This window comes from Aulonocara stuartgranti, assembly GCF_965226115.1.
Source record: "Aulonocara stuartgranti genome assembly, chromosome: 10".
NCBI classification, from domain to species: Eukaryota; Metazoa; Chordata; class Actinopteri; order Cichliformes; family Cichlidae; genus Aulonocara; species Aulonocara stuartgranti.
This window is the reverse complement of record NC_138946.1, coordinates 30,640,028-30,664,217: the sequence shown is the minus strand read 5'-3', so window position 1 is coordinate 30,664,217 and position 24,190 is coordinate 30,640,028. Positions and strand designations below refer to the sequence as shown.

At 38.3% G+C, this 24,190-nt stretch overlaps 1 protein-coding gene across 1 annotated transcript in view; it reads right to left on the bottom strand.

Moving 5' to 3' along the window:
- Positions 1 to 330: 330 nt before the first annotated feature.
- LOC309715799 (endothelial cell-selective adhesion molecule-like) overlaps positions 331 to 24,190 on the bottom strand; it is a 56,100-nt gene continuing 32,240 nt past the window's right edge. Inside the window, exons 2-7 of the mRNA XM_082549224.1 lie at positions 9,384 to 9,535; positions 6,728 to 6,920; positions 6,468 to 6,623; positions 6,159 to 6,281; positions 5,147 to 5,282; positions 331 to 4,671 (exon numbers count right to left, since the gene is read on the bottom strand). Of these exons, the coding sequence (XP_082405350.1) occupies positions 4,134 to 4,671; positions 5,147 to 5,282; positions 6,159 to 6,281; positions 6,468 to 6,623; positions 6,728 to 6,920; positions 9,384 to 9,535 (1,298 nt within the window). The 3' untranslated portion in view covers positions 331 to 4,133. The remainder of the gene's footprint in view (positions 4,672 to 5,146; positions 5,283 to 6,158; positions 6,282 to 6,467; positions 6,624 to 6,727; positions 6,921 to 9,383; positions 9,536 to 24,190) is intronic.

Below are 24,190 nucleotides of genomic sequence, written 5' to 3'. Positions count from 1 at the left end.
GCTATCCTGGTTTGTGTGTTTACGTGTGTGTGCTTGTTTTTGTGCAGCAGCGGGACTTAGTGGAGATTTTCTGCCTGTTGGTTCCACACTTCCACACGCCTGTGATGACATTGTCCTGAACCGCTACTTAAAGGAGTGGCTGGTCCTCTCTTGGTGCTGGATTGTTTAATGACAGATCCTTGTCAGCTTTTTTCTAACAAAAAACGCCAAAGGAAAACCCTGTGTCCTTTCAAGCTCAGTCATCAATCCTTCCTTCCTTCTACAAGCTTGCCAAGAAGACAAAATTGGTAAAACTTGGAAAACAAGAATAAAACAAAACTCACAAACAGCTGATCTTTTTAAATTTTAATTGAAAATATAATACAAGGCATTTTCAATGAACATAAATATGGAAGATACAAGTGCACACTGCACATTATTGTCTACAGTTTAGGCCGTCTGTATAAGTAAGCATATTTGTTTGGCCACCAATTTGTCCACAGCAGTTATACAATCCACACTGGTTTATAACTCAGTGTGATAGTGAGCACTTCTTTCACTTTTCTTAATGTGCTTTTTATACATGTACAATATAAAAATAAAGGCTTGCGTTGAATACATTTGAATGTCCATAATGTACACTTTTAAAGGACACAGAGTCTTAAATGCACAGCAAACAGATTTCCTCTTTTCTTTCAACTTCCCTCATGAAATCTTGACTTTAGTCTTGAGCTTATATTCTCAAGTGGTTTGCATGAGATGCTTTTACAGTATGTTTTCCTTCAACCTCATCAGCCTTCATCTCAGAATGTCATGTAAATAATTGTAAAAATATCTGTGCACATTAACCAAAAGCTTAAATAACAAACATATGCTCCAGTGTAATTACACTACAGCAGAATATGACCACACTTTCTTCTCTTTTCCAAATCGAAATCATATTCAGTAACAACAGACATTACAAATAGCGCTAATGTGTAAAAACATAATAAATAGTTTTAGTTCTTAACTAATGAAAAGAAGTTCTGGAATCATTCAGTGTATTAAAATGACCTTAGCTATTTGGATACATTCTTACAAATGTGATTTTTACAAAACAGTGCCTCCCTCACAGCAGTTTTTATTCAAAATATGTCCACACATTTTGGAAATGGAAAATAGTTTCTGAACCAAATCTAGTTTATTTGTTTCAGATTAGAAGCAAACTGAAACACATTTGTTAACTTCCAAGGTGCATAAAGAAAGTCTAAAGAGGTCGAGATTCCAGGAATATCTGTAGTGCAAGACTGATGGTCCTGCAATAATGTTGATGGAGTCTTTAGGTTTTTAGCCAAAAACTCCATCAGCTTAAATGAAACTTGATAAAATGGCTCAAATTTGCTGACCTAACAATGCATCTCGAGGCTTCTTAACAGACTTTCGTGCGCTTTACGCTTGTTAACATTTCCCCAAATATTTCTAAGTAGAATGTGAATACTTGATATACTCAAGTAAAGAAACTATAGAAATTTGTCAAATTTGTGCTACATAACTGTATATCCACAATTTTTTTCCAAGGAGTTTAAATACATAAGTACTGAAGTGTGGTGGACCATTTTGAAAGGAGACCTGCCTTATGGTTCTAATCCTGATGTGATGCATAGTGGTGCTCTGCTGCTAGCTGATATATTTGGTGGCCTCTTTTTGCTCTTCAGTTCAATTCAATTTTATTTATACAGCAAATCACAGTTGCCTCAAGGCGCTTTATATTGTAAGGTGGACCCTACAATAATACGGAGAAATAATACAAAGAAAGTCATATTATTGTTAGTTGCCCAACAGTAATATGACCCGCTTTGGCAACAGTGGGAAGGAAAAACTCCCTTTTAACAGGAATAATCCTCCAGCAGAACCAGGCTCAGGGAAGGGCGGCAATCTACCGCGACTGGTTGGGTTGTGGCAGATGGCCGGTTGTATATTTTTTCAGTTTCTTGATCCACTACTGGTCAAAGAAGGTGGCTCCTACTCCCTCTTGTTAAAAGCGAGAGCTTTATCCTCACTGTGCGGGACTGTGTGATCACCGGGTGTCTTTCTCTAATGCTATAAGCTCTTTGCGCCAGTCTAGAAGAACAGGTCCAAATAATGAATGTATGTAATGAATTTATGCTGATGACGCAGATGATGACTAAGTTACAAAAGAATGCCAACACAAAGTGGTAATAAAGGCAAACACGTCCCCTGTTTCTGTTGTCCATAAAGGCTGCACTCAACAACGTGCTACCAATTACCCCCCAAAATTCACATATTTACAATTTGAATGCTGCAGGCAACTTTAAATGATTAGTTATTAGCTATTAGCAGTGATGGGAATAACGGCATTACTTTTTTCAGTAATGAGTAATCTAACTAATTACTATTCCTATCGTTACAACGCCGTTACAGTTACTAACAAGAAAATGCGCTCCGTTACTATTTTTCAACAAACAGACGATTGAAGCTGTGTTCAGCTTACTGCATCTTATATCAGTTGCATGGAAGTAGCTGTAAGTAATGTGGACGCTACAGCGTTAAGTAGCTGCGCGCGCTCCCGCGGACGGTAATCATGATCACTGTCTAACGAAAAAGAGAGAGAGAGAGAGAGAGAGTTTTGTGACGTTTAGCGTGTTTGGAGTGTGTAGTTAGTGTGTAGTGTTGTGGATAGTTTTGTGTTGTGTGTCAGAACAATGAGGCGACTGCTGTCTCCAGGTAGAAACAGGAGTGATACACCTGCTGCTGTCAGACCTGCAGGTATCAGGCTGTGATGTTCTCCTTTATAGTGGACAGAAATTGTGTTTTTGGAGTGGCACAAATAATTTGTGTTGCATCTTATTGAATGCAGAACAACTGATTGTTCTGTAAATAGTTTGAAATGGTTATTTAAAAAATCAAGGTAAAAGGTAAATGGATGCAAATAACGTTGTTGTTTGCAAAACTTGTGCATAGGATTTTAAAATTGACAATTTATATTTGCATTTAAAGTTATGAAATATGATTCATTAAACATGTTTGTTGTTGTTACAGTAAAAAATATAACTTTTTCTACTCTGATTTTATGTTTTTTGTCTGATTTTAGATCAATTGTGTTAATACAGTATGTCAAAATGAAAACATAACTGGAAATTCAGACACGTGAGGCTGTGCTGAAAAGAATGATACCAAACAAGTAAACAGTTTTTAAAGGTGAAATGTAGAGGTCAAATCAGAAGTGGTTAAAATGGCCAATTATACCCTGGACCCCAGAGGGTTAAACATTTTTATAAAGTAACGCAATAGTTACTTTTCAAGTAATTAATTACTTTTAGAATATTGTAACTCAGTTACTAACAGTTACTTTTTTGAAGAAGTAACTAGTAACTATAATTAATTACCTTTTCAAAGTAACTTCCCCAACACTGGTTATTAGTACTAGTCAAGAATATAAGCAAATTTACTGTTCTGCAGTCCTAAACAGCTCAGTATTATCAGAAGCTTTTGCTCATCTGTATTTAAAGAAGTGAGTTTAAAAGCATTTTGAAAGCAAGTTGAAAACCCAACAGAAGCAAAGCCAAAAAAAAGGATTAGGATACTTTGCAAGGGCAAACTTTATCACACAACACATTATGTTGTCTTTTGATGTCTGGTGCTGAAATAGAGTTAATAATACATAGATTAAACCCAGTGTTTATGAGCAACATTCTCCTTCTTAAACAGTAATGACCTATGAGTCCTTCAGGTAGTTTCTCTAAATAAAGACAATAGATAAAGTGTAGCATGCTGGTGCTCTTTTTTTTCTGTCCGTGAGATTAGCACACACAGCGTTCCAGCTGCGGTTAGTAAATGGCAGGAGGAAAACAGTTTGGAAGAAATTACATTTAAAAATCTAAATATGAAAAATGAAAACATTAAAATCCATAAAGTAGAAAAGATGATACTGGACAAATGTATGAAAATCATATCTATACATAGTTTCAAATGTGTACAGTGCATACAGAGTACAAAAGAACTATAAGTAAGTATTCTTAAAGGAAGTAAACAGTGTGTCTGAGAGCTTGTTGGCATCAGTAAATGACCTTTCATTTTGAATTCTTTGCTAAATATTAAAGTCCCTTTGAAAAATCAGCAATTGATCCTTTGTGAGAGTATTCCCTTAGCTCATGCTAGACTAGAGATCCGGCCTGGTTCTGTGCAGGAACCATAATGGGCACGCCTCCCATTCGGGTGATGTTGGAGGCCATGATGGTGGAGGTGGGTAGTGGTGGCGGGGAGGGAGCGGTCTGGAGCTGCAGCCGAGGCTGGTTGTACGTTTGCGGCAGCGCCTGTGCCTGAGGCAACTGGGTGTAGCGCTCGGGTCTGGGCATGGAACCGCCATTGCTGCCGGCCTCGGGGGACAATGGCTGTTCACGTGGCAGGGTGGTGTTGTTGTTGTAGCTGTAATGGGTGGGAGTGGAGGCCCCTTGGTGGCGGGACGGTCTATAGCCGGCATTGCTGCCTGTGGCGGTGATGATGGATGCAGTGTCTGAGGGGGGGCGCTGTGGATACTGCTGCAGGTGGTGGTGGTGGTTGTTGTGGTGATGGGAGGACTCTTTGTGGTGTGGGCTGGAGGCGATGGAGGACAGGGTGCCATTCTTGGAGATGATGTCAGAACCCATGCCGCTCTTAGCCCATGACACACGCTTGGGAGCCTGAGCATCCTCCCTGTAGACATCGAGGTGCAGGATTACTTATTTGTGGCGTGTAGATTACTTTTAGAAATGCATAATTAGTTCACAGTAACACTGAAATGGAGTACTTCATTAAATCTTGAAACTATGGTAATTTGTTTCTGCTATCACAGGATATGAAAATTAAATCTGAAAAACAGGCTTCTTAAACAGGTGTGATAGAATCACTTTAGTTTGAGAAATGTGCAAGATCAAAATGTGCATTCCTGTGCAATTGGTACATGTCAAAAGTAAAACCTGGGTCATCTGCAAAGGACTAAAATGAATTTGATTCAAAGCAGCAGCAACAAGAACTTCATCTACCAACGCTGCCACTTATGACTTGCCTGAACTGACACTGTTTAGCACTGTGGCAAAAGGGTCCTGGTTCAGATCTGCTGGCCAGCTGAGATGCTGTTACGAATTTTAAATGATAAAATTCTGCTTGCATTTAAGCCACACTGACTCACTTGATTTCATTGGCCAAGTCATCCTCGTTGTTTCTTCTCCTTATCACGAAGACAAAAGCGAGGCACACAAAAAGGAGGAAGATGAAGCCAGCCACTGAGCCAACTGTGGCACCAACAATCACCCCCACTTTATTGGCTGGAATTAAAGAACATACAATTACTATCTCAAAGAATTTAAAAACACTTTTATTACCTCATTTCGTGTAGAATCAATAGTACTTGTACAGCACTGGCTAGAAAAGCAGATTAATGTTTTATATTCGAGTCATGTAAAGATGTCCTTTCTGTTTGACATAGAGATGGACTAATCAGGTGACCAGTTGTGTTGTGACCTAGCAAATCAGTTTTAAGCTACAATTCAGTTTCATTTATATAGGGACAAATCACAACAGCTGTTGCCTCAAGGCGCTTTATATTGTAATGTAAAGACACTACAATAATGCTGCGATGTTGATCACTAATTTACCGCTGTCCATTGTTTTCAGGCTTCTGCAACATTATATATTCCCAGGACGCTAGGTTGTGTTGGGCATGGTTGACTGTCCAGACTCATGTTAAAGTAAGACAAATTCAGCCAACTTTGACAAAAGTATAATTTTCTTAGCTGCTGAATAGAAAAGTCAGCTAAGCTAATGGTTACAATGTAAAATGTCACAGCCCTATGCTAGCAACGTTAAACATGTCTGGCAAACAGGGTTTGTTTTTTACTTTGAATCTGTGTAAGTCATGAGTGATAGGGGTTTATAATGATACTTTTGCTAAATTATTGTATATTTGTAATATTTTAATATATATGTAAGAAAGTTCGCTGCATATTCATTTAGTTTTCTTATGACGTGTCAGCAGTCATAAGAAATTAGTAGGATATGATCGTGTCCAACAGAAATAATAAATTACATCGATGCTCGCTGTTCATGCTTGATAATAGTGTATCTGAATGTGTGGTCCATAACTATTTTTCATCACTTATTTTTATTAATAAACCATAACCAGGGTTACACTTGCTGCGTACAGTTGGTAATGTGCAGGTCGATTGCGCAGCTCTTTTCTGCCACCGTGTTGCTGGCTGTGCACACGTATTTCCCCGACATGTTGCTGCTCAGGTTGTTCAGCTTCAGAGTGCCAGTCTTCTCATCTAACACAGCAGTTTACATGGAAAAGACAGTCAAACACACATGAAGACACATTATTTCACATGTATAACAGTTCTCAAAGATGTGCTAAGTGACAATCCCAAAAGACGGTGTGCAGGCTGCTTTTTCTATCAATAATTCACATTCATAGCAAACAATGACTCTTTGTTTTTTCGCTGTGCACTCACTGAGCATGGGTGAGAAGAAGACCTCAGAGGTGGGGCTGGTTTTCTTCCACTTGTACAAAGGAATAGGTTTCCCAGAGCTGGACATGCAGATCAGAGTAACATTTCCTTTTACCTCTGGCTTCCCTGTCATAGAGCACTTCGGAACAGAAGGAGGGACTGAGGGGAGAGGATTATGTAATGTTTTATTACAAGACTTTCTGTTTTACTGTTTCACAGTGAATCTGAGAAGTACAGCTGTGCAACGGGTGAATTTCCCTTACCTTTCACATCCAGGGTAACCGTTTCAGTAATACCATCATTAACAATCTGAAAGATGTAGCTTCCTGAATCGGACTCCCGGGTGTTGTTGATGTAGAACGACACATCTGATGATGGCATCTGATGTAGGAAACCGACACGGCCCTTAAACTGTCCGTCAAACACCTTCACCTCGTTGTCGGTGTAGGAGATGATCTGGACAGAAGGACAGAAAGCAAGCGTCACATGAAACAAAAAGAAGATTAAAAAAAGGGTTTTTTTTGGGGTCTTTTAGTACATAAAAGAAAGCACACGAAGAAGTAGTTGTGCATAACAGATATCACTGACCTGTGTCACTGACATCCAGGTCAGGGATGTAATGGACTTTGTATTTATCCAAAACATTTCCAGAGATTTATTTGCTAAATGTCCAAGTGCAAGACTTTAAAGAAAAGAAAGTTTCACTAACACTGGTAAAATCAGCAGTGCTTACAGAGGAAAGTTCAGGACATCTTCAACAACTCACCTTAGTATCACTGACATTGGACAGACGTTAGCTTCACTGACTCATCAACCTTTACTGGACTCTACACAAAGTTTTACAGCCTCCTCCAAAGCAACTACACATGACGCATATCGGCAGGTGAGGTAAACAGTGCACGGCGGACTCACAGCCCACACTTTAAAAAGGTACGTTCTCAGTTTAAACATTGGACATGTTTTCTATGTTCAGTTGTGAATAAAATTAAATCTAACCTTCACATTTCCACCTATAAGGCCAAATTAAACAGTAATATTAATGTTCTTGAACCTGATCTATAAATTCTCAGCTCTCATTCTCTGCAATTTAATTAACACAAATTATGCAGGTCTGTATTGTTAGATAAATACTACATTCTAACGAATATGGCTCTTGTACAATAAAAAACAAAACACAACAAAAGAAGCCTGATATAAAACCTAGTTCCAGCATATGTATCTCTGCAGTGGAAGGGGCTGAAATACAGTATAAATAGAACGGTTCAAGGCAGATGCATCATTTACAGTAAAAAGTAAAGATGTTCTTAGATTAAAATCTGTTTTCTTTGAGTAATCTAGTCACCTGATGGTCTGGACCTTGATCACTTGCTGTAACTGATGGAACCTTGAATTCTGCTTTATACCAGAGAATCCTGAAGGAAAATCTCCTGCCATCAGCTTGTATTCTGAAGTTCAATTACATTTGAGTTATGCACCAGGAAAGTGATCCAGAACATAGCAGCAAAAGAAAAAAACTTAAATCTGATTGAGATGCTTTGGCAAGACCTTAAACAGACCGTTTATTCTCAAAAGCCCTCCAATGTGAAAGAATTAAAGCATTCTGCAAAGAAGAGTGGGCCAAAATCACTCCACAGTGATCTAAACGCATCATCGCCTGTTACCTTAAAGGTAAGAACGGTGAGGAGCAAAAACTGTCTGTTTAAAAGAGAAGATGAACTGAGGGGCTGCACCAAGAACTCATGCATTGGTATTTATGATTACTTTCAACTACAAATGATGCCAAGCAACTCTAATAGCATTCAAAAACAAAACCAAGAGCTGGAAAAGGCACAATAGGTTCTTGTCAATTATTTTCTCCATATTACTATTATTATATTATGCATAGGAAACATATATTAGCAGTTTGGAAAAAATATCACTTTGTCAAATTTTAGTTACTTACATAATTAGTACCATACCACCCCATTAGAGCACTTTGCTCTCAGACTGTAGGCTTACTTGTTGTTCCTAGTTCATTTAAAAGTAGAATGGGAGGAAGAGCCTTCAGTTTTCAGGCCCCGCTTCTGTGGAACCAGATTTGGATTGGGGAGACAGACACTATCTCTACTTTTAAAATTAGGATTCAGAGTTTCCTTCTTGCTAAAGTAGTACAGTTAGGGCATGATCAGGTGACCCTGAGTTATGCTGAGGCTGCTGGAGGATTCCCATGATGCACTGAGTATTTCTTCTTCAGTCACCTTTCTCGCTCACTATGTGTTTATATACATATTATTTCTAGTTATTAACCTCTGTCTCACTTCCACAGCATGTCTTATCCTGTTTTCCTTCTCTCACCCCAACTGGTCGCAGCAGATGGCCCCGCCCCTCCCTGAGCCTGGTTCTGCCGCAGGTTTCTTCCTGTTAAAACTGAGTTTTTACTTCCCACTGTTGCCAAAGTGCTTGCTCATAGGGGGTCATATGATTGTTGGGTTTTTCTCTCTATTATTGTAGGATCTACCTTACACTATAAAGTGACTTGAGGTGACTGTTGTTGTGATTTGGTGCTGTATAAATAAAATACAATAGAATTGAACAATTTGTCAGAGGGGAATTGCTCACTTTATCTTGTCTAAACACATACGACTCTGAATAGATTGCAGTTAAGTTTTGTTCTTTTATCAGTGAAAATGTTTTTACATTTAATGAATGTTTCTTCCTGTAAAGAGTAAAGTAAGGTGAGACACTAAGGGAAATAATAAAAAAAAAACCCCTGTATCCTTTCCCTTCCTGAGTTCTCTTTCTTCCCCTAAATCTATTTGATTGTGATCCTCCTTTTGGATCATCTATCTGCACAGCACAGTAGTATTAGAAACCTTTAAGTCTTTTCTTGTCTTGGCTTGATATACAGTATATTAGACTTAAGTGTAATTGTTTCCTTACCATCTTCATCTGGCTGGTGTTAGGCATCAAAAAGTTCCAGGCGATACTCTTGGAATTTGGGTTGCCGCCAGTGTACCGGGCCTGCAGCTCCACATACTGACCCTCGATCACTTCTCCATTTTTCAGGGGTATTAAAAAGTTGGCCCATATGCCTGGATGAAGGAAGAAAGGGAAAAAACACACTGTAAAAATCACAGTTTTTTATTACTTTTATACACCACTGTACATGTAATCAATAATTGTAATCTCTATATTAATTTCTATTGTTAATCTCTGTCTCTCAGACAGTGTGTCTTTTGTCTGCCCCCCTCACAGCCAACCAGACGTGGTAGAAGAAGAAGCCGTCGCTCCCAGAGCAGAGGCTTCTTCCTATTAAAAGAGGTTTTTTTCTTCCCACTGTCACCAAGTGCTTGCTCCAGTTGCTAGAATGTTCTATGTAATACCGCAGGGTTTATCCTACAGTATAAACTGCCTTAATGTTGTGATTCAATTGAATTGAATTCTGACTCTGAATCATTACCTGTACAGTTGAAGGTGCAGCAGGAAACCTGTTTGGATTGTTCTTTGTTTCTCATGCCTGTTTCATGTTTGATGTCATATTTTTTATAATAAAAAGGTTATAAGCAGAATGATATTATAAGATTAATGAGGATCTGCTTAGCTTCTTTTTAATAATTGCCATTGAAGAAAAAAGTTTGCTTCAAGGACATTATTAAAACCGTATCCATGATTTTATATGCATGCGGCTCTTCTTACACAGTTTATAATGTTACATTACCACAGATGTTATCACAGATGAACTTGTGCGTTATTTGGATTTAACGCAATAGTGATAATGAAATCAAGCTGAATAGAGAGAGCACTATCACAGTGAAATGTAATGTTTATTTAAGACCACAGAGAGGCAGCAGAGAGCCAAAACACATCTGCAGCACACACGACCAAATCAGAAAAAAACAAGGTTTTCGCTTACATATGACACGTTTTTATTAGTTAAAGTGTTCATTTAAGTAGTTGATAAATATGACAAATAAATGACAGAGGCTATAAACCCCAGTCACCAACTGTGCATAATTTGTGTTTACTGTATTCAAAGGTTTTCTCAGGGGAATGTCAGTCTCTCCTACAAAATGAGGGTGGTTTGAATCATGGAATTAGTCAACAGAAACCACATATCTCACCTTTTTTTCTCAGGGACCCATAACAGAGAAATGCAGAAAGTATGTGAACCCAATATAAATTAACACACACACACACACACACACACACACACACACACACACACACACACACACACACACACACACACACACACACTGGGGCATGACTTTTTGACAGTGGTCAAAAAGTATCAAATGGACAAGCATCTCAGTGCTTGTCCATTTGATACTGTTGACCATAGGATTTTACTACAGCGATTTAAACACACTGTTAGTATTAAAGGAATTGTACTGGAGTGGTTTGAATCAAGAGTACTAAGTGGACTTTTCCCATATTAGCTGCTCTTCATTGGCTATCACGCCGCTCTCCTGTGGAACTAGCTCCCAGTTTAGATGAAGAGCATATGTGCACTCTAATTTTGAAATACACTTAAAACCTTCCTTTTTGATAAAGCTTTTAGTTAGGACTGTATCAGCTGAGTCTGAACCTTCCCTTATTTATGCTGCAAAGGTTAGGCTGCTGAGGGCGCTTTACGTTTCTTCTTCACACATCTCTTTCCACTCTCTGTGTGTTTATACAACACTATTGTATTTAATAACTGGGAACTCTCTTCTCTTCTCTTTCCCCTTGCCCATGACTTATCTCAATGGATGGCTGTCCCTCCATGAGCCTGGTTGTATCCGAGGTCTTTCCTGGTAAAAAGGAGATTTTCCTTCCCACTGTCACCAAGTGCTTGCTCACAGGGCACAGAGTGATTGTAGGGGCTTTACCTTATAATATAAATTGCCATGAGGCTGTTGTGAATTGTCACGAGGACACGAGCACCTGGAACATGGCTGCCAAGTCTAAAGTGCACTGTATGTTTGTGTGTATTGATTAGAACCATGGCATGTTCAATTCAATTCAGTTTCATTTATATAGCAACAAATCACATCAGCAGTTGTTTATGTTGAAATTTGAAAGGCGTAGGCACATTATAAAAATTGACAGGACAAACATTCTTCATACCCCACATTATAGTTTCAAAAAGACATTTGAAACAAGCTGTTTATACACGAATAAAAGTCATGCATTATGGATTAGCTTTCTTCACTGCACAGCAGTACCTTCCTGCTAATTAGTACCATTATTTAGATGCCACAGTTGTTACCGCAACAAAACTATTTACATGTAAAGGAAGTGATGTAATCAAGTCCAATCAACAAGAGGCTTCCCAAGCAAACTATTACCTGAAACAACTCACTATTTCTGTGGTGGCTAAATATTCAAAGCAGAGGGGTGGAGGTCAAGGCACGTGACTTGTAGTTATTAAAATCCTAACAATTGAAATAGTTTTAATCAGAAAAAAATATTGATTGTAGGTTTTTTATACAGCATTGTGCAATGATGTACTGAATATCTGGGCTTTTTTAAGGTCAATTAACTGCATTATGGCTACTCTGGAGCAACAGAAACACAAAACTAACAAACAGATAATATTAAAAAACAGCACTATGATGTTGTGGATGTCAAATGTTTAATTAGAACTACTGTTAATCAATAACTGCCATTATTGCAACTGCACAATCAAATGAATTCTCAGAAAATTCATTTGAATTTTGAATTGTTTCTCAAAAAAATATTTGAGAACGGAAAAACAGACTTTTAATGCAACTAGACTGCTGATGATAAAAACAAAATAAAGCCAACCAGGTTTGTTTCTGTAGTGGACAGAGTTGCTTATTTCATTACAGTATTTAGCTTTTCTATTTTCAACAGACAGTCTCTGGCACTGAGCAAGGAGCGCCCCCCTGTGGCCAAAAGCTATAGAAATTTACACAGTTGAAACCCATTATAAGCTGAATTATTCTAAATTTATAGCATTTAAAGCTCAATTTAAAGCATCACAGATTTGGCAAAATATCTTGTTGGATTTGGACTTGTTGGACTAATGAACATCTCTTGTGCTTTATTGCTTCTCCAGCTCTAAATTATACAGGTGAAACGTGAATGGCAACAATGCACCATGTAAAGAGATCTCTATAGAGAGGAGGTGTAGGTATCAGTTTCTCAGTCACTGTGGAGATGGAGTAGATAAGTGACAGTGATGAGAGAATGTGTGGGCTATGCTCCTTTGGGAACATTGCTTCTAACAAAGAATCACACTAGTGAAGCCATAAGATAGACTAAATAAGGGAAGATGTGGAAGGTTAGCGTAAGAATAAATGTTGCTAAAAACGGTGAAAGGAGAAAACAAGGAGAAGCAGAGATCCATTGTGTCAATGGCTCTTTAGGCCATAAGAAGATTTGGTGCAGCAGTGAGATAGGCCTGTTGTTTGTAGAGGTGCTGACTGATGGATGGTTGGATCAGTGGACATGTAGAGATGACAGAAAGAGGCTTAAATATAAATGCAATGAGTCACTGTGGAGTGGCTCTCTGATGATTGCTATAAGCTTAAAGGGAGCCCAATGAGAGGCTGCTGCATGTCTCACAGATTGGATGAAGGGAAGGAAGAGAAACGGAGACTCTCTGGGATGAAGAAGATTTTACTAAAGCTAAAACAGCAACAAGAGATCTTGAAATGTTTCTATTTAGAATAGATGTAAAACTAGATCAGAGAATAGTGTGCCCATGCAGAAATTGTTCTAGTTGACACAAATTAGAAACTCCAGCAATGGATAAGTTCACTTTTTAAGCCAAGAAGTTTGGGAAAACACCTAGCCGGAATCCTTTCAAATCTTTGCGGTAAGACTCTGGAATACAAGACTTCCCAACAGGGATGACCCAGACACAAACATTTCAGTGGGGGAAAACAGGCCAAATTTTCAGCTCCTCATTAGTGTGGATGAGCTGCGCTTCATGATTTAGTCTGATCACATGGGCATTTTTTCCCCATCAAAATCTTGCCAAGTGCTGCTTTAAGAAGATTTTCTGACAGAAATCCTTCCTGATTCCAATGAGAGCATACTACATTGAAAAAAAAGATGAAACATGTATAGAAAAAAAAAACTTGGCAGAAAAAATAGAGAAATGAACAAGGCCACTGAGATTTACTCTTAAAGTGGTCAGTGAGGCATAATCTTTCCCTCTGTGGCAGGTCTGAAATCTATTCTGCTCGCTTCATGACAATTACTTTTAAACAGAGGTGGGACCAAGTCATTGTTTTGCAAGTCTCAAGTAAGTCTCAAGTCTTTATCCTCAAGTCTCAAGTCAAGTCTCAAGTAATGTCAGGCAAGTCAGAGTCGAGTCTCAAGTCACTGGTGTAAAAGTCCGAGTCAAGTCACAAGTCTGAAACTTTGAATTTCAAGTCCTTTCGAGTCTTTAAAAAAAACAAACGAAAAAATAATGTTGCAGTTATATGCTAAATGTAAATATTAGACCATGTAATTTTAAAATCTGTGTTTTTCTCAACACATACAAAATAGTGAACTTAGAAAATATACACAAATTGTGAAATTGCACCTCTTTAAAATGCAGCTCAATTAAACTTAGCTCCAAGAATAATTTTCACCGACAGTTCTGAGATACGCTGCATGTTATTCTTGGATGCGGTTGTAAGACCAGCTTTAAAATCGCATGACAAAAATATCATACACATTAAAAAAAACTGTATCACCAACGTAGCCTGGAAAACATTTGCTAGTTAGATGAAGTCAGCTATCTCATCTTAGCATATTTATATGCATATTTATAATTATACGGTTCTTGGAGTGAGTGCACACACTCATGAAGTTTAGTAACTTCAGGTCACTGCAACAAGCCCAGGTACAGTTTACCGACGGATGGGTACAGGACCTTGAAATGCACCGTGTAGAACGAAAGACCATCGTACGTATCATAAGTTTACCAGTCTCACAAATCGTCTTCATAAATACACATTCCTTAACCGTTTATTAATATAACCTTTGAGCTCAACGGTAATTAATTAGTAGTGGAAATAATTTCTGGTAGCATCACAGAAATGTAGCAGTGACAATAATACTGTATGCTGTAATCGTACTGGGCAATTAGTGATACAAAAAACCTGTTTTATCCTGTGAATAAAAGTATGTGTTTTTGTCAATGTACCATAATAACAGAAGCGAAACACAATATTGTGTCAGGACAATTCACTATTTATGCACAATAAATAAAGGAGCATAGCGCGACAATTTCTGTTCAGCGCCAGACTTGCTTGTAACCTATATCACCAATTATGTTAAGAAAAATGACGCATTAACTACAACAGCAGACTGACCTTTGTGTAAATGCTTGGAGCAGACTAACCTGTGAGCTGGAGTGTTCTAGGACGTTATATTTGATCTTTGAATGGCTGCAATCCAGTCGCCTCTTTGTTACTTCGGAAACATGGCTCGAACAATTTCTCTTCAACAACGTAATCCGATAACAACCGATCTCTTTACCCGTCGGCTTCCCGTGGCTGTCATGCGACCGGCTATTGCAGTTAATAATACAACAGCTTCTTGACATTTTTGTGTTTCTTTTTATCGCTGTGTGACTGATTTTAATTGAAAGCCTGCGTGCGCTAGTACCGCTTGCCACGAGTTCCCAGAATCCTTTGCGGTTCTACCCGTGAATGACGTCACATTTTCAATCTCCATATAATATGCATGTTAAATTTTATATTTGGGGTAAAATATCAAGTCTTTTCAAGTAAACCGGTTCAAGTCCAATTCAAGTCCCAAGTCATTGGTGTAAAAGTCCAAGTCAAGTCACAAGTCTTAGAACATTTTTTCAAGTCAAGTCTAAAGTCATAAAATTAATGACTCGAGTCTGACACGAGTCCAAGTCATGTGACTCGAGTCCACACCTCTGCTTTTAAATATTCCTTGGTGACTGATGGCAGGGCAGATGGGAGCGAGTTCACTGAAGGGCGTAATGAGGACTGGATAGGTCTCGCTGGATCTAATAGGGCTATTTCACTAAGTCTGATATAACAAGGTGTTTTATGGTTAGCTGGAGAAGCTTTTATTCATCTCTCTCTTTCAAAGTAACAGTTTCTTCACTATATGTAGAGATACCACTTTGGAAGCTGGATATGGAGTTGACAGACTTAATTACAGGGTAGATTTGAATTGGAAAAAAAGTGGGAGTTACACTGTTGTCCCCCAGTGTAATAAGTGCTATAGTTCTGTAGTACTTGCAAAGCTGGTGATAACCACACTGAAAGGGTAAAAACTATCAAGAATAGTGAACTGTGCAAAATGTCCTTCCAACCATTCTTGATACCACTACAGAAACCTAATTTCAGAATAACAAGAAGAAGACAAAACTAGAATGTCTGGGTTGTTAGAGTTGCTAGTTAGGGGAGAGACTCTTCTCTAAGAAGAACATGGGAGAAGGTCTGCAAACAATGAGACTTCCAGAAAAATGTCCCTTGGACAGATGAAATGAAAGTGAAGCTACTGGGTGCCAGTTTAGCTCAGTGGGTGAGCAGGTAACCACATGGCCAGAAAACAGGGACCCAGTGTAGGTCAAGTTACTTGAAAAAATTAGTTACTGATTACTTCCCCCCAAAAGTAATCCCGTTACTTTACTGATTACTTATTTTCAAAAGTAATTAATTACTTAGTTATTTAGTTACTTTTAAAAAACACGATTTACAACCTGAAGAGGTGATAAAGAAATAGATCTTTCAGCCCAATTCTACTTTTTCTTCAGAATCCATCATACAAAATGTAATCAAATGGAAAAGTCTCTTTTTAAAGCTTGTTTTATTAGTTTTAATCTTTTAACTTTATGCATCAAGCAAAAATTAAATTATATGCAACATTCTGACTAGAAGAAATTTGTTTAACATTTAAACCTATTTTCTGCACATTCGAGCACATAAAAGAAAATTTTTTTTGTGTTCACACGCAGTCTTTCAAATAAATGCAAGTGAACCACAGCAAAAAATAAATAAATAAATAAATAAATAAAAGACTCAGCGGTCCTGTTGCTCTATTTTCACCTGTAAAGCAGGCAGATGCTTGCCCTGGTACAGGTGAGCTGCAGCGGTCAGTGGAAGAATCCGCGAGTTTGTCTGTGAATTTCCCATTCCGTGGTAGCGCACTCGCTGCTTGCTCGGAAGTTTAGGGGTTTTTTCGCTGTAAAGCGAAGTTTTCCTCCCACGCAGGGAACAGCGTACGCTAATATTTTTTGTCACTTTTTACGGAATCAAACTCAAAGTAAGGTCAGTACTTCCACGCTTTAAACGCTGCACGCTCATACTCTCTGCCGCACCCGTTATATTATCCATTGTTGATCTGCACACAGGAGTTGCCACGAACGTCGCACTCGCTTACGTCATTGTCATGAGACCTTTTTTGCAATAGTAATCCCTTACTTTAGTCGTTACTTGAAAAAAGTAATCGGATTACAGTACCGCGTTACTGCCCATCTCTGCTGATGACCCTTTGCTTTGTTGAGTGAACCATGAACTCTGTATACCAAAGTGTTCTACAATCCAAACTGGGAGCTGAGAGGCCTCCCATTCTACTTTTGAAAACTCAAAAGCAGAACAGGAGTCACTAATTTAGATTACAATGTAATCTCAGAGCCAGAGTTGTTGCTTTGATGAAAATACTGTGCTATGCTCAAGTTCCTGTGTGTGCTAATTGGATAATTACAGGAAACCCTTCGGACTGATCCCTGTTTACTTCAGCAGACCTCAGTGTAGATAAAGCGGAAACCATGCTTTGATGAGGATGACCTTAACTAACGTATTTCATGCTGAAAAGATGGGTGGAGCGGGTCGTTTGCTTCCTGTCAGCATCTTATCAGCTGCTTTGGTTAAAATGTTAAAGCAAGTGAGCTACAGAATAAAAAAGATATGGTGTCAAACATAAGTGATGTCTCTGTTGCAATATTACCATCAAATACATCTCTTAATGTCTAACTTGGAGAAATAGCTAATTTAAGAGATTTGAGAATAAGAAGAAAGAGCACATGATCTTGGATGAAGATGACAGTGTGGCAATGATGTCTCCATGGAGCACCACTGCCACTGAACCCTGTCTCTGGAGGATGGGTGGAGATGCAATGACGTGCTCTTTCTCATGGAGATAAACCTCCCCTGATAAGGCTTGGACCACTTTCTGTAGATCTGAGGCTGGATTGGTGGTTCCTGTATCTATAAAGTAGGAGGAAAACTCTTAAAGATCAACAGAACCAGATGGTCTGGGTCCTGATGACCAAAGGTCATCCTGTGAAAATCCTTCATGTTTGCCTTGCCCGATAAAATGAATAAAACCAAAACAAAAAAACAAAACAAAAAAAAAAAACCCCAGCGGACAAAAACCTGCAGAATTGCTGCATTCACATTTGAAAAAGTCCCCAAGTTCATCTTAGTACCTGTTGTTTAACAGATGTCTAAATACTGGCCTGTAGGTTGTTTTGGATACCTGCATCAGAAAATGTCCTGATGCTTTGACCATAAGTTGTTGCTGTTCACACTTGACACATAACAATACCACTAACGTCTACTACAAGACTTTTGGCTTATCCAGTGTATTAATATTTGATAGTTGCAGATTTTTTTGGTCCTTTAAGAAAAGAAAATCAAAAAAGCAGAACTGGGCAGTGTGCACTGTACCTGGCCATGAAGAAATGCTATAGAAGACAGCAATAACTCACTAATTCACAAGGCTTGCAACAAACCAGTAGACAACTATTGTATCAGTATTCCCAGTGCTTTTAAACTTGAAATAATGCTTTGACATCATACCACGGTAATTACAGATACTGACTGAACAGTTTTAGCTCTGAAGATGTGGTACAGTATGCTTAGCTAGACAGAAAGATGTGTTTTTTTCCACCGTCCACAAATATAGTCTGGCTAGTTCCACTGAGATCCACAGTCTGTGCAACATTAACAGCACATTTACGGACAAAAAGAACAAAAGCACCATGAATAATTGATTAGAGATGAGATGAGAAGAAAGACAGAAACAGTGGCACTGTCCAAGTATCTTATTTAATCTTTTAACATAAATTAAGAGGAAATTTAAGGAAGAAACTGAAAACTAACTTCAAGCTGAGAGTTTTTTTTTAATCAAGGTGAAGATGTCCAGTATCCTCAAAACATCTGAAAAAATCCATCAAAGTCTAACGTTATTCATAGCAAAAATGTTCTCTCTTTCCCAAACTATCATTTTGCTGTAATCTCCACACATATGCAGAAATAATCCAGAACTTTTTTTCTGATTCTCACTCCACAGCCCATCGAGTCCTCATAAAAATAGAAGTCCAAGTTTTAACACACACACACACACATACACACACACACACATACACACATTCAAATTCTTGTGGGGACATCTGATTGACATAGTACTTTCCTTAGCCGCTCACCCTAGCCATCAAAAATGAATGCCTAACCCTAAACCAAAACCTAATTGTAATCCTGACACTAAAACCACATTATGAGTCACAAAAATGCCTTCAAACTTGCAGCGATCAGGATTTTGGGCCCTATAACGGCTATAAAGCTGTTGGTCCCCACAAGTATAGTAAACGTCCAATTTTTGGTCCCCACAAACACATCTAAACAGGCATGCACACACACACACACACACACACACACACACACACACACACACACACACACACACACGCACACACACACACACACACACACACAGAACTTCTCATTCACACAACGGGCTCAGGGCCAAAGTCTGGGGCAGAGCTCATCTTCTGATAACTGCGAGACTGCCATTCCTCACAGGATAATTAAAGGAGAAACACAATGTTAGGACTGCTGCAGAGAGGAATGTGTCGTCTCCTTCTTTCAACCGCCAAACTACCAAACTGCCACTCAAAAGCTGGATGCCCTGAGAGTGACAGAAGAGAGCAGGACAAAGGCAGCTGCTTAATTGGTAGAACAGAGATAGCGAAAGGCCGGGAGGGTTTATGTTTATGCCTTCAACCTACCAAAAATACGTATCCATTATCCCGGTCTCTTCCAGTCTGCTAAAGAGCTACAAACACATCTGGGGATGCAAAGTGAATGCTTATTCAGCCTGTGGGCTGACTGCTAATTACAAAGAGACACAGCTGATATGTTCTTCCGCCGTCCTTGCACATTGTCCTTGAGAGCCGAACCAATTAACATCTGGAAGAAGTGATTGCTCATTGTAACTTGGCAGCAGTGGAGATGGTAGACATGCTTGTCATGTTTGGGTACGGATAACATTTTCATCACCAGCAACTTTTAGCCAATCAGATGTGCCCTTACATGTTTCCCTTCTGATATGATTTTGTTTCATAAACAATCCTTCTGGTGGCTAATGGAAAATGAATCAGAAGCTGGTTGTAACAAGTCATATCTCTCCTAAGGGCAGTATGTCAGTCTGCCAAAAGAATTCCCTAATACAAGCATAATACTGTCATATTTATGCAAAATGTAAAGAATTTAAATTCAAATGTCAATCAAAATCATCTATAAATTTAAATGTATTTATCTATTTACCAATTCACCATTGTCTCTAATTAGGCCAGTAGTAAAAAGGCAGAGTAGTAGCTGTACCTGTTGTTTAACAGATGTCTAAAATACTGGCCTGCAGGTTGTTTTGGATACCTGCATCAGAAAATGTCCTGATGCTTTGACCATAAGTTGTTGCTGTTCACGCTTGACACATCAGCTAAATGTGTATGAAGAGTCTCAGCTGTACTGTGTATGTATGCCAGCACACTTACCCTGATGTCAACATGATAACCATTATACCAGCTAAATGTCAGCAGATGTTACTGGTCATTTGCATAAAAGAATTCTAGTGATCCGGTTTCTGCCTTTACATCTGGAACCCTTACGTTTTACTCTATCATCATTTATCCAGTGGATTTACACCATATTCACACACTGCGTTTGATCAATTCGGTTCGATTCTACATCAGAACTGAAGGAACTTTGCTTTTATTCATGTGACAGATACACAAACCAGCAACTGTCAACAACAAATACAACTAATGCAAGTGATTGCCTACATATAATATATGATAATAGTAATAATAGAATGTAGGAACAGGGTAGGGTCATCCATCCATCCATCCATCCATCCATCATCTTCTTAACTACTTCTTTGACTTAAGGTTAAAAGTGCTAGTTCCCAGCTTTCATTGGGCAAACGTGCGGGTACAGTCTCAACAGGTCACCAGTCTGTTACACGGCTGTGATACATGTGATGGAAAAATGAACGATCTGCACCTTGACTTCCGCGTGGAGTTTGCATGTTCCCCATGTGTCTGTCAGTCTCACATAGTGCCAAAGACATACCTGTTTTAGGGCAGCCTGTGATTTTTAAATTGGTACAACCTTCATTCCAAAAAAGTGAGGATGTTGTGTAAAATGTAAATAAAAACAAATTGCAAGGGTTTTCAAATCTCATAAATCTGTATTTATACACAATGGAAAACATTTCAAATGTCAAAAAAATGGCTTAATCTGCAAAATTTGACCGTTTTCATTTGCTCACTTTAAATTTGATATTAGCAACACATCTCAAAAAAGTTGCGATGGGGCGAGTTTAGATTTGTTTTGACCAGAGCACCCCTAAAAACAGCAGTCTACTAATAATAACATATTTTAGTATATTATTTTATGGAATCATTTTCAAATGTTATATTTTCTTGTATGTTTACAACAGTACGTGATAGAATGTAAACAGGTTTTATGTGTTGTTGAGGTCATGATGTTACAGTGCGCTCACACAGAGGCTGGTTTCTCATTAATAGCAATGAAAAGGCTTTGGTGGCTGCGGCAGAAAGAACACGCACAGGTATTTTCATGACACAAATTAGTGATGTAGATTTAAAACACACTTTAACTGGAATATAGCAAAAATTCAAACTGTTCTGATAATGTAGGGATGTTTCCATGACTGCTTTCTTTTATTTGTTCACAAAATAGCCTGAAAAACATTAGCTAATGTAGCTTAAATCACTAGAGATTATTAGCTAATTTTAGCCTTCTGATCCACTAGTCTGCTGGTATCCCACCAGTTACCAGCCAAGGAGCTGATGTACTGGTAAAAATTCTGGTCAAAGAGGGGTGAAGTGTTTGTTTACAGTACAGCTGCAGATCCAAGCGACCATAAGTCTTGTCTATGTTACTTGTCTATAATGAATGCAAATCTGTGATTCTAAACATTTAAAGATTTGAGATTGTTGCAATTCGTGTCTTAAAAAATGAAAAATATTCACATAAAAATATGAAGATAGCAACATACTAACCCCAAGTTGCTCTGTGATACATCCATCACAGTATGAATGTGAGTGAATGTCAGATACTAAGCACAAAAAGTTTTGTATGAATGAGTGTGAATGGGTGAACGAGGCAAGTTGTATAAAGCGCTTTGCGTGCTCAGTAAAAAAGTGCTGCATAAGAACCAGTCCATAAATGACTTTCTGACTAACAACTTCATGCTAAAAGTATTTTACTATTCACAAATTGTCATTGTTGTAATTTCCAATGTAAAATTATTTAATTTTTATATTTTTCTATCAAATATGCGACTTTGCAGGATGGCTGGACTTTTTCATATTTTAGCTAGCCAATACTCAGACTTTATTATTAAGCTCCTTGAGATGACTGTTGTTGTGACTGGCGCAACTCTACAGATCCTATTTCATTTTTATTGTAAGAAAGACCAGTGAAAATGTCAAGCTCTAAATTTAATAGTCTAAATAAAAAGAGATAAATGTTGCCTCAGATTTCGATGTGCAAAAAAAGGCCAGAAAATGGGTCAACAGACCATTTACAAAAACAACAAAAATTTACATCTTGAAATTTAGACACACACACAGACAGACAACTCTCACCTTCAATTCACCCAATCATTGTAATCCCAGTATCCTGCACATCACATAGTGACATAAGACATAATTCGCCTGTTCTAATGTTATGAGGCAGTGCTTATTTTGCATTGTGGTGTGCAGGTTTTTGAAAGCAGCTAGGCCTTTAACAAGAATAGTGGCAGCTCTGGTTAATTTGAAGCTTCCTTCCATCTGATCAAAGCATCGTGGGAATGGCCACGGAGGAAAAATTACGAAATAATGCCAATGGCATGAGCTTTAAGCTCTTATTAAACATATGCAGATAAAAAAAAAGGCAGTCTCATCAGTCTGAAAGAGTGCTTCTTATCTGGTGACAGAAAACAATGGAACTCCAATTCCCCTGCAGGTTTGGACAAAAAAGAGGAAAAGGAGCAAGCAGTAAAATGACTGCACTGTCTTTGATTAAAACGACTGTAGAACTGAATAAGCCTTTATAGAAAAATGACCCTTTACGGAAGAAGAGGGGAAAGTTCTCATCAACTGCTATATATACACTATATACTATATATACATCTATAAAAATCACAGACAGCCCCTCGCATACAACCTCTGCACACAAGTGCACGCGCGCGCACACACACACACACACACACACACACACACACACACACACACACACACACACACACACACACACACACGCACACACACACACACTTCCTCTGCATTGTGTGGATGACGGCAGGGAGGAAAAAGCTGGGCGTCCTGATAGCGCTGTGACGTAGCTATATTCCAGGATTAGTCTGTTTGTCTTGGTAGGCAGCATTAAAGTGAAGTCCAGTATTCGGGGTCAGACAGGAAGTTGTCCACACAGAGACACCAACAGCCTTTAACACACTCTCAGCTGCTGGACTACTCCCACATTTGACTCACTGACCTTTTCTTAAGGGTAGCATATGCTATTTTACAAAGAATAAGAGAAAAAACTCTTACGGCTCAACTGTTACTGTTTATATAAAAGCTTGTATTTTTTATATTTGATACAATACATTTATTGTTATAGCTCTAAACAATTATTTGCTTTCCAAGAAATGCTACTGCAGTATTTCAATAATTAAACATGCCTTTCTCCACACAACGTAGGCAATGTTAGGACCTTTGTCCTTCTCTGACTCCCTGAGCGTACAGCTGGATGAAATACAGACAAGTACATATGCCTAGCAAACAGCTTTTCCCCCTTTACTGTTATTATGTGAACCAAGAGTAGAAACTTACTGATTGAATAAGTTTTTAACATAAACACCCATATGGAAAAGATATATATAAATCTTATAAAGTTTGTATCTGTCTTGTGTGAAACTTGTATGAAAAGCATACAAGAGTGAAAATGGATATAAGATCCATTGAAAAATTATATAAATGAAACTTGTATGTTTTGGATTCTTACTAAAACAATATATGAAAGTAATGAGAAAGTGGCCACTTTCATGAGTAAATCATATAAGCCTTACATGATTCACTATATGAAGTAGGCCAAATGTGATGCAAGTTTTTTCGATTTCTTTTCCATATGGGCATGTCACAGTGATATCAGGTAATTTGCCACTTGCTTGCTATCTAAATAGCTAAATTTGGAATGATGGCAATTTCCAGAAATACACCACATAGATAAGCTAAGCTAAGATGATAAATGCAGATTTCAGGACAATCCCAGAGAAAAAGAAACCTATGGGCAAATTTCCATCCGTACACTAACAGTCAATTGCAAGTTACAATACAGTAAGCATTAATCTAAGATCCATAAGTCCATGTGAAACGTGTGCTGTACATAACAAATTAGGAGTTAGCATGTCACGTAAGCTGCCATCTGCACTGATAAACAGACCTTGGTTTGTATTTGACTGTGGTG